This window comes from Platalea leucorodia (genome assembly GCF_965183815.1).
Source record: "Platalea leucorodia genome assembly, chromosome: 1".
Taxonomy (NCBI): Eukaryota; Metazoa; Chordata; class Aves; order Pelecaniformes; family Threskiornithidae; genus Platalea; species Platalea leucorodia.
Window position 1 is genome coordinate 151263098 of NC_138823.1, and position 26238 is coordinate 151289335.

At 38.0% G+C, this 26238-nt stretch overlaps 1 protein-coding gene across 4 annotated transcripts in view; it reads left to right on the forward strand.

The window, feature by feature from the left end:
• Positions 1–330: 330 nt before the first annotated feature.
• Positions 331–26238, forward strand: part of WAC (WW domain containing adaptor with coiled-coil) — a 65069-nt gene continuing 39161 nt past the window's right edge. For 2 of the 4 annotated variants that reach the window (XM_082322337.1, XM_082322336.1), the window contains exons 1-4: positions 331–501; positions 639–675; positions 2090–2285; positions 25592–25698. In XM_082322337.1, the coding sequence (XP_082178463.1) occupies positions 461–501; positions 639–675; positions 2090–2285; positions 25592–25698 (381 nt within the window). In that variant the 5' untranslated portion in view covers positions 331–460. The remainder of the gene's footprint in view (positions 502–638; positions 676–2089; positions 2286–25591; positions 25699–26238) is intronic. The other 2 variants (XM_082322338.1, XM_082322335.1) reach the window with 2 other exon arrangements.

The following is a 26238-nucleotide window of genomic DNA, read 5'->3' on the forward strand; positions in this document are numbered from 1 at the left end:
AGAGTCGCCCGAGAGCAAAGGGGACAGAGGGGACGGAGCGTGTCGGAAAGAGCCGAAAAGAGCCGACGTTAACCGAGCGCGGCGTCGCCCGAGTTTCCCGGATGTAGTTGGAGGAGCGGCGGCGGCGGTGGCGGCGGGCGCAGCGGGGGGAGGCGGCGGCCGCGGCGGCAGCAGCAGCGGCGGCGACGGCGGCGGAGCCCGCGCTCCCGGAGTGTCTCAGCGCGCGCGGGGCCGAGTGGCTGGCGTCTCCCCTGTCGCCGTGCGCGGAGGAGATGGGCCCGTGAGCGCTGCTCCCAGCCGAGCTGCCTGAGCCGCCCCCTCCCTCCCCTCCCCCCTCCCTGCCCCCGGTCGGCGGCGAGGCGGAGCGCTGCCTCCCCCTCCTCCCCCCTCGGCGCCTGTGGCCCGGCCGCGGCCGTCCCCTCCTGGTCCCCTCACACTCACACACACAGGCCGGGCATTGATGGTAATGTATGCGAGGAAACAGCAGAGACTCAGTGATGGGTAAATCCCTTCCTCCTCCTGTGGCCCCTGGCCCCGCGGGGTCTCCCCCTCCCCTCCGCCATGTTTGGGCCCCCTTCGCCGGCGGCCGGTAACGGTTGTTCGCTAACGTCTCTCTCTTTCTCTCGCTTTCTCTTTAGCTGTCACGACCGCAGGGGGGACTCGCAGCCCTACCAGGTACCTCAAGCGCCGGCCGCTAGGCCCGGGAGGAGGAGCAGGGGAGGAGAAGGGGGGGGGGAACTACTCCAGCGGAGGCTTCGGCCGCCGCCGCAGGCCGCGGTGTAACAGACGCCTCGGTCCCGGCCCTCGGCGCCGTTTCGGGCCCGGGGGGAGCGGGGGGGGGGGGGGCGGCGGCGGCCGCGCGGGGAGGGAACGGGGCTCCGGCGCTCTTGTAAGGCCTGCGGGGCCGGGGCGAGGAGGAGAGGCCTAGTGCGACCCGTGTGGGGCTTGGGCCTAGGAGTCGGGGAGGGTACGGTACGAGGGGCGGGAGAGCGAGCCGGGGTCACTTACAGTGGAGTGGAGATCCAGGGGGAGGTGAGTGTTTTCCTTTTAAAAACAAAAGGCATCTTGTTCGTCCCCCACCCCCCTCCCCAACTCCTTTCTTCTCCCCAAAACTGCTGCTGTGGACTGTAACCTGAGCAGGGCATGGTTTTAGACCCTGAATAACTGGGGTTGCCAGTAAGGCTTAATTTCTGCAGTTGCCAGCTGCTAGGCATGTTCAGAAACCATCAAATCCTCAAGCTGCTGACAATAACCTCAGTTTCCGTGAGGTGGTTACTGTATTCCTCTGCTGTGTCTACTGAAAAAAAAACAGTTCTTGGGGTGTGAATCTGGGGAATGCCATATATTGTGATATTGCTCTCCTTAGGGCGCAGAATTAAACTGTTTTCTTGCATTTCTGTGTATTTGTATCGCTGTGAAGTGCAATCTGACAGTCCAAGGCAGCTGTCAGTGACAGTTCATGTGAATGTAAACATTTGCCACTCAGAAGCTCACGCTGCAAAATCAAGCAGGTCAAAGTGAGGCAGAACATGTAATTTTTGGTAAATACTTCAAAATGAATCATCACATTACATGTTTTGGGCGCCCAGAATTCTAGGATTTTTTTATTACATCTGCTGCAGGGTTGCTAGTAGTGAAAAAACCTTGCAGAAGTTCAAGATACAGTATGGAGGACATGCTCAAAGTTTACACCGATTCATTGTAACTTTGTCTTCATATTCTTAATACGAAGTGAAGACTTGTGCTTCTCCCAAAAGTGCAAAAGTACTGTAGCCCATTTACTGCTGAAAGTATGTCGTCCATCAGTGAAAAGAGAGAGAAATTAGGTTTTTCTTAACAGCCAGTGTTAGGTTGGATGTAGTAGTGGGAGAAAATGGTTTGAGTTCTAATTACAGAACTTGTTGCTTTAATGTAGGTAATTAAAATTAGAAAGACTAATGCTGATTGTTTAAATAGGAAATGAAAATTAATTAACTTTAAAAAGTGTTTTAGAAAGAGATCTAAAATTTAGAAATAACATTTCAACACGAGTTCTGTAACTTCATGCCTAATGTAAATGCCTGTTCTGTTCTCTTGTGATCTGTTACAGGCTCTTAAGTACTCATCCAAGAGTCACCCCGGTGGTGGTGATCACCGTCATGACAAGATGCGAGACACCACAGATCCTTCACCACCAAATAAAATGTTGCGGCGCTCTGATAGCCCTGAAAACAAATATGGTGACAACACAGGGCACAGTAAAGCAAAAAGTGTGCATGCTCACAGAGTTAGAGAGAGGGATGGTGGTGAGTTATCTTTAATTAACCTTTATTTAAGCAATTACTAATTTCTCATAAATGTTAAAATTTAGCTGTTATCACTCAGGTGATGAGAGTGTTACACTAAATGTGGCTTGTACTGTGCTTGGAAGACTGCAGTGAAACCAAACCGCAAGTTGCATTGGAAGCAATCATTTAGGCATTATAACACCTATTAATTTTCTTATTTTTACAGGTATGGTAGCTTTTCTTATAAGCACAAAGTTTAAATAAACTTCTCTCTCTTTTTTTAAACTGGTCACTTTAGACATACTGCAACATTTGATAACATGAAATAGCATTCTGGATTTTTCACTAACAATAAATACTAGCTGTTTTAGAGACACTTTTTTTAATAACTGTGTGTTGTGGAATGTAGTTACGTGCTTCATAGACCAAACCCCATAAGAAATGAGAAAAAAAAGCTTCTTCATATTTAGCTGCTGTGTAGAACTCTTAACAATCAGAAAATGGTAATCAAAGGTAGTACTTACTAGAGCCTTTCTTGGCAGAAGCTTAGAGAAGAATGTTCACAGTCAAGTCAGCCTCCTGTGTTTTTACAGGATATTGTAGACAGTAGTAATATCCCCAATATTTTTTAACTGATGTTATTTTCTATCCCCGCTTCCTAGAAAAAGGAAAGAGTAGGATTTTCCTTTTAATAAAAAAATGGTAACAGCTGCGGTTTAGAAAACCCTGGTTACTGACTGAATTTGGAAGTGTGTTTTCTGTTTTGTAAGTACTGTATTTGGTCTCTGTATCGAGTTATAAAGTAAAGGATTCAAGTGGAGAACTTAGAGCTTTAAATCAGTGCTTCTTTGTTCTATACAAAGTTAACAACTTGATGTACAGATAGATTTATTGCTGCACTATTGTTACTTGTTATAATAGTTAAAGTAAAATAAAATAAAGAAAATATCTGTAAGTACCTTTTAGGAAATACTAGTTCCACACCAGAAATGTGTTTATGGTACCCGAGTGTTCTCACAAGTCCTATTTGTTTTTCCTTCTTTGGATTAGTACAGAGGCTCTGTAGACCACTGATAATGTGATATTATTGTGTAGGAGGATTATAAAAACAGGCATCTTTTGGTAGTACACTGATATTCCTTATGTCTGATCATACTTGAAAGTATAGTAATCTCAGAATGAAATGCATGTCAAGGCCAGTAGGCTGCTGTTCTGTGCTACTTTTCAGGACACAGAGGTGTCCCCTCTTACTTCCTGTTCACCTGTCCAAAGATAGTTGTCCTATGTACTCTTGCGATTCTGCTTACTTGTGCTACAGTCAGTAATTCTTTCTGCTTCAGTGGAACTACATTTAGTGGAGTTATGCATATGTAAAAACATCTAGAGGTTGAGGTTGTATATGGGGAGCATATAGTTTATTTGTGTGTTGGAATTGTTTTTAAGGTAGGAAAGACATTCTGAAGTTCTCACTGAGTCCAGCTGGATTTAATAGTTGGGGAATGACCTGGAGCATGGATGTATACAGTATCGATGAAGGAAAATCAATTATTTGTAGTTTTGTAAGTGGAAGGAATACTACCCCCCTGTACCTTCTCCTTCCCCATGCTGTTAACACAGTGGAAAATTTCCTTTATTCTGATCTGAAAGTGGTCCTTTGCACATCATACGTTAATAAACCGGAAGAAGGAAATAGTCTTCAACAGTCTGAGGGAAATCACTAATTTTAAAAGATGAACATTTGTACTGTTTAATGGAAATAAGCAGATTTTTTTTGTGTGTGTTGTTAGTAAGGTTAGTTTGGCCTCAATTTCAGCTTTTTAAAATATATTCAAAATGACCAAAGTTGCGTTAAATCCTGCGTATTGTATGTAGTAAGCCAAAGCTGAGCAGATGTGAGCAGGAGGATATCAACTTTGTCTTTTATTTACTGAATCTTTCTGTCAGTATGAATTAAAGGTAGGTGTTAGAATAGAGGTGAAATGCAGTGGTATTATAGACGTTTGCATATTGCTAATATGCAGAAGACATAATCCAATAATTTACCATGTTCTCTGTCTATTGAATTACGCTGAGGTACTATTATTGATATAGTATTCCCTTAGTTTTGCAATTACGGACATACAGTGGAAAAAGAAAAAAAAAAAACAAATTAAAAAAAAATAGCTAAAATTTTTCATTAAAGTCCTAATATGACTGAAGAGTATTAATTGGCTTTGATGCTACTGTAGTTTTCTGGCTTGTTTTCTTTTCTTTTTGCATTCTTCTGAGGGGAAAAAAAAGTTTGTGGTGGTTTTTTTTGTAATTGCTGTGCATTTCATTATTTTAAAATCAGTGGTGCTTGATTTGGAACTACTACAAAGGTGTTATTGCCTTCCTATGATCTAGCTGAACGTAACAAAACAAACCTCATTGAAAAATCTCCAGTATTTATTTCCCCAAACTGCATTAAAGTCCCAAACAATCTCTTTTTTCTCTCGTCCCTTAGAAAACAAAACAGAACAAAAATCTAGAGTATTACTACTGAACGTAAAGCTGAATTAACCTAATCTCTCTCTCTCAAGTCAACATTTAAAAAGTCACTCCTATGTATCTCATAGTGATTTTTGCTGTGAAGTGAAACAGGAAGAGTCACTGGTGTAGCATGCTGATTCCTGGGACTCATTTAGTCATGACTGGTTCACTTTTTTTGTGGTAAAGACAACTGGCTAAATATTGTTTAAAGATGTAAGTGTACACATGTAAAATGTAAGAGCTATAATTAAGTTGATTGAAAATTAATAACTCAAAAATGATTGAACCTCCCCCTGTGAATACCTTTGGTACCTGTGTAAAGGTATTTGTTGTTACAGCTTATTTTTGTAATACGGCAGAATCTTTTGTGTTTGTAGAACTGTAATCCATGGTAGGAAATGCAATTGCTTTCAATTAAGGTTTTAAAACGTGTTATGGCTAAACCCTCCATACTGATACAGTGCAAACAAAGCATTTTTCAAAGTTGCTTACTGCATGGTTTCTGTGGAAAGAGACTACGTACAGAGACGATCGTTTCTCTGGAGAGAGACTTCCAAGTTTACCTTGGACTAAACACGGTAGAGTACTTGCAAGTACCATCCCTGTTTCCAAAGAGTACTTGTACATCCAGCATATAAAAAAAAACTGCAGTAACTTTGTTCTTGTTTTCAGGTCCTTGTGCATGGGAACATTGTCTCTGTATGCAAGTGTTTAAAACATAATGAACAGCTACCCCCCTCAGTGCATTTCTTATTTATAGGTCAGCTGCTGTAGGCAAGCATGGAGTTTGAAGAGATTAGGGGGTCTTACGAGACCAACTCAAGTGTGAAGTTCTTTAACAGTAACAAATAGGGACTTAAACTTAGCATTGTTTACAGGGAATAGAACTATGAAGGGCCTTGTAGATGTGGAAAAGTGTTTCCATTAAAGAAAAAAGGGAAGTACAAAGATTTGAGGGTTCTGATGCTTGAGGATGGACAGCCCAAGAGCATAGATGGTCCTTGTACGTCTTTTTAAATGCATAAATGAGGTGATACTGGTGTACAGAAAAGAAAACAAAGAGGTCAGATAAGTAGGGTAGCTTTGAGAATGCTGTAAGGCAGATATATATATTATTTAGGAGTAAAAATTGCAAGATGGAACCCTTGGTAAGAAAGGGAAAAGGATGTTTCTTTTTACTTAAATGTATGGAGCAGAATGACAGACTAAGATACATAGTACAACTTTGTGCAAAAAACGCTAGTTCAGTTAAGCCACGCGTAGTCAGTTGTTTCTTATTGTGAAGAAGATACTGAGTGTTTTGCTACATTTATGCTTAAGAGACTTTGAAAATGTGCATTTGCTTCATGCCATGATCTTACTGAATTGTTTAAAAAAACAAATGGAGAGCATTAATGTACACAGCATGAAATCTTTTGCTAGACTATGCGCTATGTAGGCTATTTTCATGAAATTTGATTATAACTTGTGATATTTAAATTCCAAAATGTAACTGAACTCATGTGAATATGTTTCTTTTTCAAGTGTTCTTTTAATTGGCAATTAAGAATACTGTCAATGACCACTGTTATTGACTGTAATAGAGTTCTGAGATTCAAAATCCTGCTGGTATTGGAGACTGAAGGGAATATTTTAAATCATGAGTTCCTAGTTTTGTCCAAGTAGTGGTGGGAGCTTCTGTCATGAAGTGTGTTGGCTTGCTTTGTCTCCGGTGGTTGCTGTAGGAGTTCAGAGTCCTCATAGCAAAGGGGCAGCCAACAGCTGGAAACAGAGCACTAGCTTTTCTTTCCTGTTTTAGCAACCCTCAAAGTAGAGGAGGACAAGAGGCTAACTGCTGATTAAATTAGCGTGATCATTGACCAGCAGTCAGAAATAAACAGGACCTTAGGGCAGGTACAAGAGAGTGGAAGCTGCCTGGGCAATGTGCGTTGGAAAGAGGAAATTGCAGGGTAGGTGGAAAGAGGGAAGTCTGAGAGTAATGAAGCATAGTGAAGGGTTGAGGAAGAAGCTAGAACAGATTCTATTCAGTTACTATTAACTGCTGTTAATGTTAAAGTAATTATTCATTACTATGAAAACAGTTTCCTCACTGTATGGTCAAAGCTGGCATGAGAGAAGTCTGTGATCACAAATGAGAGTAGGCTCTCTATGAAACACGCTTTGAGCACCCCCTGCAACATCCAAGTATAAAAGAGGTGATTCACTCCTCTGTTCCTTGAATCTTGGCTCTTTGGATGGCTCTAAAGGAGGTGGGGTTTGGTGGGGTTTTTTGTTGTTTTTTTGTTGTTGTTGTTGTTTGGGTTTTTTTTGTTGTTGTTGTTGTTCGTTTTTTTTAAGATAAATACAATTGCTTCCAGGGCCATTCACCTCTTGGAAGCTTTTCTCTGGATTAAAAAAGAAAAAAAAGATGGAAAAAGTAGATTTCTGTGGTTTTCTAATTTTGATAAAAGCTTTCTTTCAAGTCTCACTAGTACCTTCAGTTGGGGGGGTTAATTTTAAGTTTGTTTTAAAAGTTTAGCTTTAAAAAGAAGTTTAAAAGTAGCTTTACATTTACTCAGTGTATTTGGCCATGTTTCTGAAGTAAGTTTTTGCTAGATCAGTTGTATAACCAATTTTTTTTTTTTTCTGTTACTCTGCTGTGAGGATCTCTAATAGAGAAGAAACTGGAAAGTCTGTGATCATAGAATCATAGTAAAGGATGTAACTTGTGTATGTACTTTTTAAATTTTGAGGTTTAGAATGTTAATGTTCAAAATTACTTTTGAAATGTAGCTGCAAAGCTTGCTTTTAAAAAGCACAGGATGTAAGATATAAAAACCTAATTTTATATTATTGATATTAGGAAAGAATTGTGATATTAATATGATAATATTAAATGCTAAGTCTTTATACGTTTAGGGGGGTGGAGGACTCTGTGTTTCTTTTAATGAAGTTCAATTATCTAGTGTAGGTTGTGAGAGTAAAGATGTATTAATGGGAGACTTTATCCAAAATGGAAGCTGCAGCAAATTGCAATAAGCAGTGCTGTTTGTTTGTAACTTATTGCTGCAGCCACTTCCCAAAACCCACTGCTGTTAGGACTTTGGCATTGGGAACTTCCAATTTCACTTACTACTCTTGCTTTCTTCTATTTGCTATTATATAAAATACAGATCTGTAAATAGGTCCTCTGAAGGTTTCCCTTTACGGTTGATCTGTTTAAGGAAATAGGTATCTTTAAGTGTTTTAAGAACTCATAAACTTAGTTTTTGGATTGTAAGTGTAATATGTTCAAGACAGTCTAATAGTTAGACCTGGTAAGCTTTTGTATGTAAGTTTATTTTATACTTTGAAAAAGGGAAAATACTGGCTATATACAAGATTTGTTAAATTTGCTTATCTTTGGTACATAAGCTAATCGTAAGGGAGTGATTTTTACTTAGTGTCATGCTATCTTAACGTATGCTTCTAGCCTCTGACTTTGCAAAATGGAACATACAGCCTATTAAACTTGCACTTTTGGGTTGCTTTTCTGAAGGTGAAAAGAAGCAATGAAAGCTGTTTCTGATGAGCTGCCTGCTGCTAGGCCATAGTAAAGATAGCAATTTGTAAATTATGTAGCTTTTTTAACTGAAATTACTCTGTATTCTTTAATGGCCCCTGATTAAAGTTAGTTCCTTAACCACTGTTGGGGACACGGCTACTTTCTAAGAAGAGAAATATTATTTATTGACAGTTTACATTTGTTTTCCCTGCTGTTTCTACCTATTCTGTATAAAGTATCAAGTAAGCCAAGTATCATTAAAACTATGCGGAATTTAGAAGAGAAAGCTCTGCCTCTGTTTTGGCTGAGAGAGGAGGTGATGCTGTAATAACTTTGCTGTGGAAAATAGTAGTTTAATGGCACCCAACTTGCAGTGTTAACTACATTTGTTTATGAACTCAGGCTTTTATACAATTTCATAGGCACTTCCAGGGAAAAACCTCTCAATGTACAGAGAAATTGTTCCTTATATAGTTCTTCAGTAAGGAAAAAAATTTTGCTGGCAATGAAAGGCAGTTCTCAACCCTGATGCTTCTAGGATTATGCTTTGTCAGTAGTTTGTTGTGGTGTAAAAATGAATCCTTTCTGGACTTAAATGTAGTGCTTGAAAAGAGGGAAGCATTTCTTTATATTAAGTAAGATTGTTATCCTCTTAATGTTTTCTCTTGAATTATGAAGGGGTCACCACACTTTGTTGTACTTGACTGCAGGTGTTCCCTGCTGTAACTAAGGTATTAGAAGATTCTATTTCCTTTCTGGAAGACCTTTAACAGACTTCCTAGCTTTTAACAATAAAATTACCATAGAAAAAGCATGTAAGTTCACTAGCTGTTCCTTTATCCCAATAATATTTCGCTAGTAGTAAAAGAATGCTGTTTAGTTCTGGGCTTCTTTTGTGCTTGTTTTACACATTTTGTGCAGGTTTGCTTTTTTACTCAAGTAGTGTGGTTTTCCATTTGAAAGCACTAGCCTAATCATACAGGGAATTCATGTCTAGATTTTGACATGAACCTGTATCCCTTCAGTATTTTTGCCTATTAAAAAATACTAACCAGAGCAATTGTGGCTTACCAGATTTTTGCTGAATATTTTATCCCTTTTCTGAAATCAGGGCTTTCTGCCTGCAGCTGTATGCATAGGGAGTAATCTTAGAATTATACCATAGGATAAAACTTTTATTTATTGACATTTTTGTTGGAACAAAATTGCATCAATTTCTGAAGTGTAAGCTTCTAAAATAAATTGCTGATCTGTAAATTTTAAACACTTTCTAAATTATTCAAAGCCATCTCTTGAATCTGATATTCTCCTGTTTTCCTGCTGCAGAAAGTTTTTTTCTCAGACCTTTAACAGCAAAAAAAAAAAAAAAAAAAACAAAAAAAAAAAAACAAAAAAAAACAGTGAAATAGCCTGGAATTCTCCTACATACACTTTTGCTTGTGAAGCGAGGTGCGTGTTTTAAGGCACAGATTGTATTTGCCTGCTGACTAGAAATAGACTTCTGGAGCAGTAGTCAAGAATGATGTCCAGCTGGAAAGTCTATCCTCCAAGTTACTGGAAAGGGAGGTAAATTTTTGAGCAGATGACTGACAAGAGACCACGCTATTCACTCTTTTTGTCAGATGGGTTAAAAGATGTCTGGTAAGCTTTTGTGCCTTTCACTTATGTGTCCATGCATGCAGCAATGTTATGTTGTGTTTGAAACGGATGGAAAACAAGAGGCCTAAAGACCTTTGTTGATTAGGCTCCATATTATTTTGGGATAATCATTCTGTTCCTTACTGTGACTACTGTAATGAGAAGAGTTGTGAAGGAACACTATGTTGAAGTTTAATTTTGTAATTTTTTCTGCCCTAATTTTAAAACATGACTTATTTTGTTTCCACAGCAGAGGTATGATAAAAATGTTAATATCCTGCTTCTGTCATCACTCAAAAAAAGAGATGTAATGCAGTATGGAAGTGCTTCATGACAAGGGCAAGGCAGACAGAAACATGAACAGATAGTTTCCAGAGCTCAATTCCCAGTGTCTGAGGGGCAGCAGGAATCTTCAGGAGGTCTTTTTTCTGTCTAAGCTTTTATCATTAATTTTCTGATCCATGTCAACTAAATTGTTTGACCTTCTATCTTGGGTAGACGTGAAATAGGTGATTCTTAGCCACTGAGTAAAATATTTTGAGATCTTTAACTAAGAAAACATTGTTTACATAGTAATGTTTTATAGATCAAAAACTGGTAACTGATAGATCCCAAAACCATAAAACTCGTGATCATCAAGTGAGCCGATTTTTTTTTTTACTTCTGTTTTTTTTTTTTTTTTTAAATGTGCATAGGTTTGCTCTTGGACTTAAGTGATAACATTTTTTTTTAGTCTTCAAGAAAGAAATCGTAGGATCATTCATACACTATCAGTAATTTGAGACTGAATGGCAAATAATAAAAACTGTTCACTAGTACAGAGATAGTTAAGTTATGCAGAAGTGAAAATGCTAATTAATCTACAGGAACATGTAAAAGTGGTCCACTGTGTAAAAAGTTACAGGAAGGAGATTACAGGAAGGAATGTAAGACTGCAGAAAGTAGATACTGTGCAGAATGATGACTCTTAAAACAGACATGAAACCTGTACACAATTAAGAACATAAGTATTGAGTGCAGTGTTAGCCAGAAAGGATATATGATCAGAGGAATATCAAGTAGGACTAGAGAGATTACCTCTTAGTGCTAATGTGACAGCTACTGGCATATGGTCTCTGTTTTAAGTCTTACAATTCAGAAAGTATGCAAAAACTGCAGATTTTCAGAGAAGACGCAAGAAAATGACTGCAAGTGAAACTCGAGCATTAGAAGAAGAGACTTGAAGAGCTCTTGGTATAGTTACAAAGAAAACATTAAGGGCTTTTTTTTATTAATATTTACAGGGAAAAGAAATGGCATACTTACGTGTTCTTGAATGTAGCAAACAAGGTGCAAGATCCAGTTAGCTTAACCTAAATATTCAGAAAATAGAACTTTGGCACAATTCCTAATGTTGTTAGTAACGATTGGAGTGACTTATTGTGATGATTTTTGCAGGGGTGGAAGTTTTGAAACTGGATGACTTAAAGACAATTTTCTAAGGTTTGTTTCATGCAGAAAGTTGAACTAGTTGATCAGAGGTCCACTGATAGATAAAACAGTAATGTGAATATTTCTAGTTTAAATGTTCTAGATTAGTGGACTTCAAATTGAAAGGGATTAAAAATTGTTAATTAACTTTGTAAGTAGCATTCCTGTGATACCCCCCCCAAGTGACTGATCTTGGCTCCTGGCATGTGAGGTTTATGAACCTGTGAATGTGTTTCATATTGCATTGTAGGATTTTGGGTCATTGAGAATATGTTGTTTTGAGAGCTGTTGCGGGGTCAGGTAGAACTATGATTTATCTCTTGGCAGTAGAATTCAGTATTTGGATATGCTTGCTGTACTGGTACAGTTTTAAGTTTTGTGCGCTTTATCAGTGCATGTTTTTTTTTTTTTTTTAGGAGCAGCTATCCTAAAAACTCTTTTTAGGATTGAATATAATCTAGATGACCTGATCTCCAAAATTTCTTACCATCTAAATTGTTTAGAATTTATCTGCAGTTCAGTACAATTTATACCAGACTTAGTATGTAGCATGTGTTTCTTCAAAGATGATTGCACACTTCAACTTGCAGGCTTTTGGTATTTTTTTACTGATGTATATGTTTACCAGATTAGATTTTAGTTGGTTGGCCATAACTACACAGTTTCATCTCATTGGACAGTATCTTGAAATTGCTTTGCTGTTTTAGTTTTGCGGAATTTGCATATGACAGAAGGTAGATTTCTTCTTAAATTTCTTGTTTTCTTTGCCAGAAGAACTTGTTACAGAAAGGTTGACATGCTTGTCTCACATGCTTTCTGGAGTGATTTATAAGGCCTTTCCCTTCCCCCCTCACCACCTCCCAGCATACATTCGATTGCAAAGTTATATTTGTTAATATGAAAGTTGGAGAGTAATTGACAGCTTCTGTAGATAAAAGATTTCCCTTTGGGATAGAGAAATGCTGTACTCCTTAGACTCGTCGTGTGTAGATCGTGTTTATGCAGGATAATGTGAATTCAGAGAATAATGAAGCTCAAATTCTCTTTTTTTCCTCCCCGAAAAGTATGGGGTTACATTTAAAAGCTGGTTCAGGTTTATGAAATTCTGTTGTTTCTGTTTCCACATCTTTTCTTCTTATTTACTACAATTAAAGCTTTAGTTTAGGTGTACTGAGAATTACAATAGACTTAGAATCTATTTTCTTCTGAATTCTGATAGAGAAGTTTTCACTCAACAGAAATTATTATTGTGTGCTGCAGAACTTCTTGAAGAGGCGTGTTAGAGGCAGAAACAACTTGTAACATTTATTAAATAAAGCTTTCCTTTAAATAGTCAGCAGTCTTTACCAGGACAGCTTTCAAATACATAAGATAATAAAGTCAAGATACGCAGTGAATTAACCGAATGAAACTGTAGTCAGGTTTTTTTTTTTTTCTTGCCTCCATATGAAGTCTGCTGATCTATCTGGATATTTTTCTTGTAATTCATTGTGACCATAAAGGAAGCAGAGAGGCTAATTGGACGTAGGAGGAAGGCTTGACAGTGACATCTGGTTCCTTGCTATCCATTTTTTCTGATTCCTGTCCTTAGCTTTAGCTTTGGCTGTGAATGTGAGAAACAGATCTGGGCTTGGAGACTAAGATGGCTACAGGATAAGATGAGAAGCAGGATAAACTAGGTTACTTCTACTTATATAAGATTAAACCAGTTTTATTTAAATCTTAAATAAGCCAATATTGAATGGAAATTGGTCATAGATCCTTTTTGCAGTAATTTTAACTAACATTTTGAATAACAATAATAACGAGGCCTGATCATGGTTGAACTGGTACAGCTTCTTACTGGGGAGAATATACAAAGGCATTTAAAAGAAATTTGTAAAATTACATTTTCCTATTTTTAAATATTTGTAATGTTTGTTTTAAAAAATGCAGAAAAAGCATTGTGTCATTTCATATGTTTGGTTAGAAAATGTTAGCTGCTTGTGTTTGATCAGTTCGTACCTTCCCTAGTTTTAGGAGGTATTGGTTGAAGGCATATGATTTTGTGGCTCAGGAAATTCCTACCATAAAATCATTGTGGGTTGTTGGGTTTTGTTTGGTTTTTTTTGTTTGTTTGGGCTTTTTTGTGGGTCCAGTTCATTTGATGACATGAAATTCTTACCATTTCCTTACTTTTAGAGAGTTGATTTGACAGAGCTACTCAAAGTGCAAATGAAAATGGCTCATCTGTGCCTCCCCACGGGCAGGTGATAAAAACGCCAAATGCTGCTGTATTTTATGTGGGGAAGAATAGAGCTTGGAGGCACATCCCTTTTACATGTGTCTAGAGCTTAGCTAATAGAAGTTCGCACCAAGTGGGTTCTGAAAGGGGAATGATGTTGGATCACTTTTATAAATTAAGAGGAAGAAAATATATTTAGCTATGTCATCTTTGTATGTGTTTTTTCATCCCAAATACCATGCATCTTGAATTTACTAATACTTGCTATTGTCCCTTGAAGAGTGACTTCAAAACTGGCACTGTTGTTACTCCATACAGTTGTTTTGTCTGAAAAGCTGTCTACCAGAGAAAAGCTTGTGAAAAGTTAAACTGTGAACATGCTCATTAATTTCTGCAGAAACAAAATGCAATCAGCTAATAGTTAGAAATGTTTGTTAAAATATACCTTTTTTTTTTAGTAAAAACTTGAGTAATTTCTGGCCTGTTTTAGTGAAGTTAGAGCTTCAAATTTATTCTGTAATGTCCCTAAAGATTTGATATTTCAGTGATTTTGGTTTTGACAGTAGTGCTCTTTAATCTGCTTATTCCAGGAATCTGAAGATCAGCCTTTTTGTTAAAAGAAAAAATAATTTGAAAAAATATCCGTAGTAATGGGCATGTTAATATCAGGCTTTACTAGATTCAAACTAAGTTATTGTGTCAAATTGCCAGTATTAGTGCTTTCTTATGGAAAAGATCTCAGCATAGCTAAACTTTTGGAACAAATCCCTCCTGCCCCTTTTTCAAACCTGTTACACTTCAGTATGCCTAGTAAGATTAATTTTTTTAAGTTTATTTTTATGGAACAGAAACATTCTGTATTTCACCATTTTGTCATAGAAATCTGATATATTTAGGCATGTCGGGCTTTCTGAAAATATTTTTAAGAAGCAATATTTACAGCTCCATCCTAGTTAAACAGATTAGTTCCTCTCCCTTGGTTTCCTAGATTTCTTAAATACCATGCTGTTTTATGTCCTCCAAAGCAACAGTCGTCCTCAGTGCTTTCCTAGGTAGATTTGTTACTGAGTTTGTTAGAGTAACGGAGTTATAAATTATTCATGCCTATCAGTTGCAAAGATGGGGAAAGGAAATTATGATTTGCCCTGCTCACCTCATTTATTATCTTTCAAACATACCTGTTCACTGGAAAAAACCCAAAGAATACTTTTTTTATTAAGGCATGTAATTATAAATAATGCACATTTGTGCATGAACTCTTCTGTACAAATTAGGTAATGTGCTTTACCTATTTTTTTCTGCTGTGTTTATTTCACATAATTATGTTCTTCTGGATGATAGTGTGTTCGATTAGGAGTCCCCCTTGAATAACATCAGCGGGAGTTGACATCTCTTCTAGTTAAGTAGTTTCAGTAGTTTGCTCATTCAGATACCTACAGCTGACAGGTTAGCACAGACTTAATTTTCAAAACCTCTCATTTCTTTTGAAAGAATACTATTTCTACTTGATTTAACATGAGAAATAATATGATCCTCTTCAAATTCAAGTAGTGTAAAGTTAACCTTTTTTACTGGCAAAACACAGCCTATACTAATGGTTGCAGTCTCTGTATAGTCCTTTTGAGAGTGTTTACTTAACTAGGGAAATAAAATGAGACACTTAAGCAACCAGACAATTGTAAAATAGATTTTCAGTTTTTAACCATAACTTTAGCTTTTGTGGAGAGGCATACTTTTCCTCTAGAAAGGAAATTCCAGGAAAGACTGGTTGAATTTTCAGTGTATATTTAAGAATTATTTAATGGGAAGAGAGAAGAATTGTCTTGTCACCTGCTGTGCTTTAGGTATTTGAAAACCCTATTGCACAATACCTTTATTAAGCCGTGCTAAACATCCAACCTGAAACTAAGGCTGTGAATCCATTGTATTAAAACACCACCACTATATATATTAATTCTTAGGTGGATTCTTGCTTTGCTGTCCCCCCTGCCCTGAGCCCTGGGCCAGCATTCCTTTTTTTAATGAAGAACTTCTGTGTGGCAGAAATTGATTTGACTTGTTTTTTTCAGAATATTATTAGCATCTCTTCTTTTCAAAAACAATTCCCAGCTGAAGATTAAATAAGCATAAAATTAAAATCCTTATACTTGTTTCATATCTATACTGTAATAAATATGTATGTGGTATAGCATGTCCTGAACGGAAAGAGCAGTTTGTCTAAACCTAATCATTTCACAAGTTATCATATAAAAGTTTGTTGAGCAACTGCTGCTTCTAATACTAAATATTTTCAAGTTAGCTTGCTCATTTGTGATGAGTTACAAAAAAATTCATGGACATTGCTGTAGTCTTAGAAGAGAAGCAAAGTTCCCTTCAACTGGCAAATATTAATAGCACTTAAGCAGTGAGCTTGTATTGAAGTGGAGTTTGGTTCTTGTCAGATATGGTTATTAAGTAACTGGAGGACGAATAAGGCTTTCTTGTGTTAGCCTACAAAATAAAAATAGAATAGAATTAAATGAGACAAAATTCTGCCTGCCTTTGGAGGGTAGTTAAATTTGATGTGTCTTGAGATACAAATTTGAGATAATGCCACTTACAGTTAATAGTTTTTCAGACACAGTTAAGAAGGGAGCTATGCAATGTTTTTTTTGTTCTTGCCTTTTTTTTTTTTTTTTAAGGTGGTTAAGCATTGGTTCTGCCACAACCTTTTTATTAGGGCTATAAGCGTGATAGTTATGTCTGTGACTAACCTTTTTGCAGGATTGCGGTAGTGTTTTGTAATAGAGACTCCTTTTTTTAAACTTTCTGCAACACCACGTTACTTGTAGAGTTTCTGATTCTGAATGGTGCACGCTCAATTGAAATGAAGAAAACTTTTAAGATGGGATTAAGGTTGCAAGCATTTGCCACTGCATAGCACTATCTATGTTCAGAAAAAGCTGGAACTTCATCGTATTTTCAACTGAATAATGGAAACTTTTCTGCAAGTTAATTTGTAAGTAATACTGTGTTCACAGAATCTTCTGCTTAAAGTTCTTTGTCCCCAAAAAACTATCCCCAAAACATTGAAAGAAAATTGAGAGTTGCTACATAACATGGCCTTGTTCTTATTTAATCTTATTTTTGCTCAGAGGATTTTGACAAGGAGATTAAGTTGTCATACCTTGCTCAGTTGGTTGGAGCTTCTGAGTGGGAATACTAATTTGGTGCTGTTGATGCATAGAAAGTGGAGGAGTAGTCTCAGAGCTGTATTCTGGCCACTGGTGTTTTTTTTTTTTTTCCCCCCTCCTTTGTAAGCAGAAATTGTTTTGCATGACCATTGACTTTATTCAGACTTTTGTCAGTGATGACCAGTTGATGGTGTATCAGTCTTTCATAGTATTACTGTGCTGTGTGCAACCTTGAAACAATGGAAAACTCAGTTTTTAGAAAGTGTCTGCACTTATGCAATTTCCATCTTATGTCACCGAGGGGTACGTTGTTAAACATCAGTGTTTCCTCCAGTGTATTTGTTTTATGTTCTTTGGGAAGCTCCTTGAATGAAAAGTAAAAATTGTGATGCACCTCCCCTCCCCCTAATATTAAGGGATTTGTTTACCCAGTTTTAGTAACCCCTAAGCCTAATTTTCAGAAAGCATTTGTGCATGTGCCTATTGGTAATAATTTAAAAATACCCCAGATGACTAATACATTTTTTAGAAATGTCTTGAGTTCTCTAGTTTTTTCTTGGGTATTGAGAGAAAAACTTTGTAAAATTGGAATTAGCTACTGACATGAATGTGTATCGGTGATTGCAGAAATAGAGATTCAGGGGATCTGACAGAAGTTAAATGTTGTTTTTGTGACATGTGCTGAATGTAGTTTTACGCACACTGTTTTCTATTAAAGTGAACAGTTTTTCCATCCTTGTGGTAACTACTTATTATAGGGTGCTTAGCCATAAAGTTAGTTTCTACTTATGACCCAGTTTAAAAACCTTGATATACTTTATTTGACATAACCTGAAATCCTGTTCACACCTTTCTTGCTGTATTTATGTAGCGGAGTTGTTATCTTTTGAGGAGGTATTAGACCAATCTGAGACACGAACTGGTGGCAGACAGTCTTCTGCTTACTCCGAGTTGATCAGGGTTGTGGAAGTATTGTTGCCTGAGGTAGGATAGTGCATCGTTGCAGTGCTGTTAGACTTCCATTACAGAACTTGAATCTCTTAGTACTCTATTACAGTATGTTCATGGGGGAGCTGTTCATTTGAGTTTCATGGTATATTTCTGGGGAGGGCTTGGAAGGGAGAAATTCAGTCTGTTGCCCATATGCTGTGCTGATCCACGCTGGAGTTAAGGCAACATCATTGTTAGTTTGTGGTAAGGACTCTGGCTGTCGGTTTAACACTTCTCGCCTTGTGTGTCATAACAATTAAAAAGCCCCTTTCTGGATGAAGCTCCTGTTTGAGGACAGGAGAACCTCTCTTGTGCACTCTCTTACACTGCATTAGAGATGTAAATGTTTCCTGAGCTACAGTCAAGAATGAAAGCATAGTTTGGCTTTATTCTCCGCTACCTCTAGTTTCTTTTCAGAGGAATGTCCTACTCCTCTTAATACAGATGTGATAACGTTAATATGTGTTGCAAGATTAAAAAGACTTTAAAATTGACTGTCATCAGTGATGCTGTAGCAGGGAGTTTGTTTTTTATTTAATCCATTGAGATCTTCTGGGGTCATGAGCTAGAGAGTTGGGAATATGACTCTGTGTTGCTGAAGTTCATGGTACTTTTTCATATTTTCCACGGGTAAAATTGCTTAAGCTGCTTTCTCGGGTCGATTGATCTCAAACAAAGTAGAGATGTTAAGCAGCGTTGAGGATGTTGCTAACATTTTTTTTTTTTTTTTATTAGGTGACGTGAACCCAAAGGGAGGAAATAGCAAATGTAAATCTGTAGAATTTGTTGTCCACCTATAGTTCTTATTTTCACGGAAATTCAACTTGTAGGTTTCTATTTGTTTAAAAGTTATCTGCTTCAGTAACCTTTGGGTCTTTCTAAGGTGTTCTTATCAGAAAGGTTTAGCAGCTGGTTGGAACTTGCCTTCATTTATGAGAAACAGGCAAATTCTTCCAAATGATACTGCTTACTGCTCTTCAGAAGTAAAGAATAAACATTTTTACACTGATGGTAAAATGATTTGTCCAATCTTTTGCTTATTTTTGTTTTAATGGTTGAGATCTCAAGGGAACTGCCAATATACTGTTTTTCTTTGAAGAAAGTTGGTAGGGGTTTGTCCAGAGTGCAGTGGAAATGCATGTTTCATCCCTTAGGCTTTTTGGAAGGATAGGACTTGGGACATTTGAGTATTGGATCTTCCAGAAACTCAGTGGATTCAGTGGACTTTGTTCAGTGAACCTGATCATTTTCTAAGTTGTGTATAAGTTGAAAAGTGATTTCTCATGCTACCGGGAGGTGGAGGAAGAAAACAACCCCAAAATTATTTATTTATTTTGCTGTAGCTGTAACAAGGAAAGGAGCAAACTGGAAGGGGATGGTTGGACAAAAATAAGTTTGTCTGTTCTACCAGTGAGGACGACCCAAGCTGTTACATCCATTTAGACTGAAGTACAACCCTAGGAAAACAGTCTGCCTGTTAGCTGCTGGAGTAGTAAATCACTAAATTGTTATGTGAGAAGCAGAAGTTTGAATTTAATTTGAGCCATTTTATTACTGCCTTGGAGAAACTTGGAGAAAAAGATGAAAACTTCTTTACATTGGGATGATTATCCCGTGAATCAGACATTACAAACCAGAAAGACTTTCCTGTCCTGGATAAGAGAGACAGTAAGAGAGGAGGGTAGGGGAAGAAATGAGGCTTTGTAAGCTCTTTTGCTCATTGAGCTACTTGTTGACTGGTATAAAACATTCGGGGGGGGGGGGGGGCGTAATGAGTATGTAATTGGGCAGTTGGGCAGTACAGTGATCAGGCTAGATTTTCTTTTGGCAGAGCACTGTGCATTCAACTTAGTATGTCATGAATTTCTGGAAAACGTTACTGCGCGGTTGGTGTATTCTCTGAGGCCATTGCTCTGCTAGAAAAATTGCAAGTTTTTATGCTTTTAGTTGCTTATGGAAGGCAGCCATATTTTATTTCAATACAGCAGGCCACATGAAAATGCAGTGAAGAAAAATTGTGTTTTGTCTTATTACTTTTACATGTGGCAAATAAAAATGGCCATGATAGGCTGTTCAGTTACTGCTGAGATGTTGGGTATTGTGTTCCTATTGTGTTACTTTTTTTCTTCCCATATGCAGAACTTCAGAAGGTATTCTGCACAAAGATTTGCACTGAACTAACAAAGATGTTGGTTGAAATACACTTTAGACATTTTAATTTAGGCTTATCCCAGATAAGTTTCTATTATTTTCACTGTTCAAACAAGTCTTAATTAGTTATCCCCATAAAATATCACTACCATAAATTATCTTGCTGTTAAGTATTCTCTGTTAAACAAATAATTAGTGTCTGTCAGTTGGGCAGTATTTGTTCTGCTCAGGAAGTTCAAGTTCTAATATTGTTTCTAGTTTAATGAATTTGATTGCGTATTAGCTGAGAGGTGGAATGTGGAGTCATAGAACAGTATGCATGGAGTTGAAACAAGTGGAATGAACTTCCTTGCTTTTCTGCTGCCCCGTGTTTCTTTCCATATGCCTGGTTTCTGGGCACAGAAAAGAGGACTGTCCTAGAGCCCATCCTGAATCGCTGTTCCCTCTGGAGGGAGGGAAGGGGAGGACTGCCTTTGAGTTCCAGTTACAGCACTCGTTATTGCTAGGGAGCATGTTTGGTGCTTCCTGCCCGGCTGGTGAGCATTTGTAAACTTTCCTTTGTATTATCTGCGCTGACACTTTTTATTATGGACAGAAGGAGAATTAGGATATTAACAAGGTATTTGTCTGACTGAAAAGGAAACATAAATGCTCCATCTATGTTGGACTGTATAAAGTTAACTATTGTATAGTGTGACACTATACTGTACTGCTGCAACTACTGTAATTTTACTATTTGTGCCTGGCTAAAATCTTGGGTGTGAGTGGAGGCGTGTGAACTTGTTTACTGTCTTAATTTCTCAGTGTGCATTTGTTTGAAGAGGATGAAAAATAGCCTTTTTTTTATTTTATTTTTTTGCTATTTGCTGATCTGGATTGTAGATTGTCTTTTGAAGGTAGCTCTAATGTGTCTCAGTGTTCTGATTTGTGCAGTTCAGTTGAAGATTTTAGGTTTATGATACTGTATAATGTTATGAGCTAAAAAGAGTTTTAATTAGGCTAAGACACTTGGATGCCAGAGGATGGTGTGGAATGGCATTGTGATGTATTTGACTCTTCTAATGAAGCCACAAGAAAATTTACTTTAGCTGGTTATAGATGGATGCTGTAGTTGCTAGTGTAAGTGTATAGGTTTTGGAAAGGAGTGAGTTTCAGCTTGTTCTTGAAAGACAGCAGGGGAGAAGGGAAAGAAATCAGTCGCTTTTATAGAGCAGTCTGATCCTTAGCTAACTCAGAATTGCAGCTTTTTTTAATTTCACAGAGTTGAAGTGGTGTTAATGGAGACATTAATTAAATGTGATAATTACTGGAGGAAGTTGACTGTGTTGCAAAATGCCATATTCTTATTTCACCCTATGTTATGTCTGTTTTCCAAGTCCACTGTAGTGTTGAAGCCTCGTTGCAGTTTAAACTGTCGGGGATTCAGCAGTTTGGATCTGGAAACTACTTAAAAAAACATTGTTCATGTGAGTCTTGGTGTGGCAGAATCTCAGATCTGTAGTAGGCATTAAGTCACAGCCTGGTTTTTGAATTGATTCCCAGAACCATGCTTTTTGTGCTTTCTGCTGATTTTCATGCATTAGTGAGGAAGATGGGATTTTTGTTTGAAAGACTTGAAGATAGTTATGATAATTTAACCTTGACTCTGTCCTGTCCTGTGACCCATTCTTCATTAGAGATAGTGTTAGTGAAGGCCTGCTCGTACGGTTGCACCACTACAGTTTTATGTAACTGTAGTGCTGATGCCCTTCTTGGCCATCTTCCAGTTAGGAATAGCTCTTTCCAGATTTAACTGCTTCCAAAATAATGATTAAGCTGAGGAGAGTCACAGTGACAGTGCAGTAAACATTTCCATGGAGAGTTCTGTAACTGAATTAGAGGATTTATAACACAGTATGAATTTCCCTATGGTGCATCAAAGATGTATATTTGCAATTGCTAAATCTTAAGATACATTAATAAGCATTTAAAACCCAAGTCTTTTTATCCGTCTTTCTTGAAGAAAGTGGGACTAGTAAAGAAGGTCTGACTGTAAGAGGAAAGGGTGAGAAGTGCTATAAGGGAACGTGTTGAGGTACAGGAGCGTGTGGTCTACCTTATCAGGCCTGTTACTGGGATATGGACTAATCTTAGTGATCCTGTTCGCATGAGCTACTTTGCCAGGCATGCAGCTGGGAGACACAGAGCCGATCGCAAGTCACAGCCACCTTAAAATGGCTCAGGGTTAGGCTTTGCTAATGGTGAAAGCTAGCATACAAGTATGGGGAACCCCCTTTCTTTTTAGAGGTAGACCTCCACTTGCAGATTGCTCTCTGCATACGATTTTAAGTTGGTGGCCTTTTAAAGATCTTCAGCAACTTTCCCTGGCAACTGGAGCTGGCTGGCAATGCTTGCTTGGCTGTGTTGTCAGAGTTCCTAGGTGACTGCTATGCAGGTATGTACCTTTTTATCCTGAGGCAGCAAGGTTTTATTTAGTATGTGGTTAATTTGGTGGTATGGTTCTGGTGTTTGCATGTGATCTTTAAGCCCCTGACTTGTATGAAGTGCCTGAAACTTTTGTTCTCCAGAGCGTCATTTGCTTCGGCCTTGGAAGTTTCCCAACAGCAAATGTCAGTTAGGCAGCCCTTTCCTATGCTCGTTGCCTTGAAGTTCAGTTACGGATCCAAACGTAAAGCTGTATTATGCATAAAATAAAATGTGGGTATGCGGGTGAACCTGCACCTGTAGTTACACTGTGTAACTACCCTAGTCACCATCGGGTATGTATTTATGGTTGGCCCTTGTAAAAGCCCATGTAGCTTGTCCTGGCAACCTGAGGCAATCGGTATTGCTGGAGCAGCCATGATCAGTTTTTATGCAGCTGAGGCCAGCTGAGGTAGGTCAGGATCCCTGATTCAGGGCAAGCCTGTGGGCGTGCAGCCTGGGAGTTCTGCTAGGAGGACTGCAGCTCAGCGTGGAGAGGCCCAGGGGCTCCTTAGGAAGAAACTGCTGCAGAGTAGGCGTTTCTACTACTGGGGCCAGCTGTAGGTGGGTGGGTGTGATGGCTGCAGCCGCTCTGATACGCGCTCTGAGGTGCTTTGTGACTCAGTACTGGGGCTGGGAACCAGGGCGGCTGGGAACAGTGTGAAATGGTGAGGGGATGCTGCTGAGCTGTTAGACCACGTGGGGGCTGAAAGTCTGCTCAGTGAGTCTGAGGGTGAGTGAGTCTAGTTTATGGGTTGGATAGAATTGGCTTTAAAGGATTTTATTGATTTAATATGTATGTTGTTGGCTCTTATTCACATTTGGAAAATGCATGTTAGATTAGCTTGACTGTGGCGGTGTATTTAGACCACTACAGTATTTAAAAATCACCAACTGCATCTTGAGTACGCTGACCAAAGTGTAGTGTTACTGCATCCATGGTACAGGATTACAGCAAATTAACTACATTGGTGTTTTCTGAAGTTTTGAAGTGACTAATATCAAACTGTTCAAACAAGCCATCTGGTAAATTTTCATCTTGTTTTTTCCTTTAAAAAGAGAGATGATTTTACCTCATAGTAGAAATGAACTAAAATGTCTGCTTTAAGCAACCTACAGAAATACATGAAGAAATTTAATGATTTTATCTCAGTAGAGTTTAGGAAGGATATAGTAAATAAATAAAGACTTAACAGAATGATTAGTACGAAAATATTAAACAGCTATCTCATTCCATAAGAAGTGTGTAAAAAAAAAAAAAAAATTAAGACTCTTGGTGTGACTGATTGAGGAGTACAGTTTTGTAATTATAATATACTTCTTGGCATACATTTAGGGGAACTAAATGTGTCTGTTTTTATAAATGTATGTTAAAGTCTAAATTCTGGAATTTTCTAACATGCAAAGTCACATTGTTTACTAGAAGCTCAATTTTTTTGTTGTTATTCATGTGCATCACAAGCATGTGATGAGTATTGCTCTGACAAGCTTAAGTTACCCCCATGGTAAGTCATTCCACCTGGCTCTGAGCATGCAGGATACTTACGGTGTAGGACTAATTGTCTTGCTTTTGGAAGGCTGTATTTGAGGACAAGGCTTTTTCCTCTTCCCCCCCGGAGAATGACATATGGTTTTAGCCAAAATAGTGTAGGAAAAGGTTCAGAGCTACTGATAGTTCAGGTTGCAATAACTCATGCATGTGCAAATCAGCCTTTAACCTTTGTAGGGTACTAAACAGATTAGTCACGGTGTACCTCTTTGCTTTTGTGATGGACTGTTTTTCTAACCTACAGGGTTAGAGGCGTGGAGAAAGAAGTTTGAAATAGTAAATTTGTCAACGCTTGTGTAGTCAGAAGCATCAGAAGATAGAATTTGCATTATAATCTTTCGCATTCTGCACCATGATATATCATTTAGTTATCTTCTGAGTGTGTGACTCTCAGGAGACTTAAAAAAAATTGTTTTAATGGCTCCATTCACTCCCACCTATCAGTCCCACTGTCAGTGGACTGTTCTTGATTGTTGTTGCCCGTAAGATACAGCCTTTGCCATTTCCAAAGCACTTTGACTTTGTATTTAGATCGGTATACGGTATGTGAAGCTAGTGGTACCTAATGTAGTATCCCTGGGTGTTTAGAAACTTCTCAGTAGGCAGAAGAAAAATAAAGGCAGGGAGAGTGTTGTATTTGGAATATCTAGGTTTTCCCCTGAAATGTGTAAGAAAATGATTTTTCTTAGTTTGGTATGATTCATGTGGCCATTTAAAACTTAGGAAGAGGAAATCATATAAAGAAGAATGGGAGAGTTTTTACTTGCCTAGAAGTTTTTGAGGAATGGGAGGCCTTAAGAGCAGGACGTTTAAAATAAGATTGCAAAGGGTTTAACGGATGGCCTTGTTTAATTGTCATTAGAACTGTTCAGGTGTAATTGGTGACTTGAGCTTAGGCACAAATTTGGATGTAAAAGGTGTTGAGAATTATCTCCCTTCTCATTTCCCAGCTGTTCTTTTCTGTTCCAGTGTTTCCACAGTGAGAAAGAAAACTGGGTTACCTTGAGAAGCAGTTGTTAGGGAGGCCTGAAGCAGGTGGCAATTTGGGAAATGCTGCTTTTGATATTCTAAATATTGATACCTATATTGCAGAGATTGAGGTGCAGGAGAATTAATTCAATGTATATACATAAACAGAAATAGTTACCTAGAACCACTTACAAGTAGTCTCAAAAGGGTTAAGAAAATAGCATTGCTCCAGTGAACTTAAAGCCTGATTTTATGTATCTAAGTGTGTAGACTGTTGATTAAACCCTTTTAAACTTTGTGACTTAATGTTGAGGAGAGACTTAAATGTCTCTTAATTTTTGAATTGACATGTTAGGACTCCTCCAACCATCAAAAAATATAAAGGCTACTTGTTTTTTTGTAGTGGAATGAAGTTTGAGAGTAAGACTAGTGAAGGGACATACTGCATTATTGTAACTAGAAAAGCAAAAGTGAGCTTTATGCTGTGTGTAAAGAAATATCCATATGGTCTCCTGAAATACTTCTGCATCTGAACTATGCTGTGGTCCAGGCTGTGGACAACTTGCCTTCTCCCCTCTCCTTTCCCCTTCCACCTCCTTAGAATGCAGATGGTTGATTTCTTTAAAAACATACGTGGTGAACAGTCTGTCTTTTTTCCTTTAGGGACCAGTTACTCTCCACAAGAAAATTCACATAACCACAGTGCTCTTCATAGTTCAAATTCACATTCTTCTAATCCCAGCAATAATCCAAGCAAAACTTCTGATGCAGTGAGTATTTGTGATTGGTATTCATCCCTCTGTCACCCCATTCATGCACACTATATTTTCATCATTTTGTCTAAAACAGGCGGCATGTACATTACTTGCCTCACTGAGTTTTCCAGCATCAGTCTTTATTTTATAAACACTCTGTAAACCCAAGCTGCAGTTGTTATATGTTGTAAAACTATTCTAATTGATAATCATTAGAGCTTTGAGGCACCTGTTTTGAATTTCAAAATGCTAGATTATTTAAATGAAGTAGTTACAGAGAGAAATATTTTCCATGAACTTTGTTGGTAAATCTAGAGAAGACAGTATGATTTTATTTATTTAAGATGCATTACACATTGTGAATTTTAGTTGCTTTTATTATCCAAGTCTTAGTAGTTAGAGTGGTATTTGTTAAAAATCGCACTGAAAAGAGAATAGATAAATTTGTGAAGTACTTAAAATTTTTGAAAATATAATTAATGATTTTTGAGGAAGTTTTAAGGTGCCGAAAACGAATGTTATCAATGTTGATATTATTGTATCCTGCCAAACATA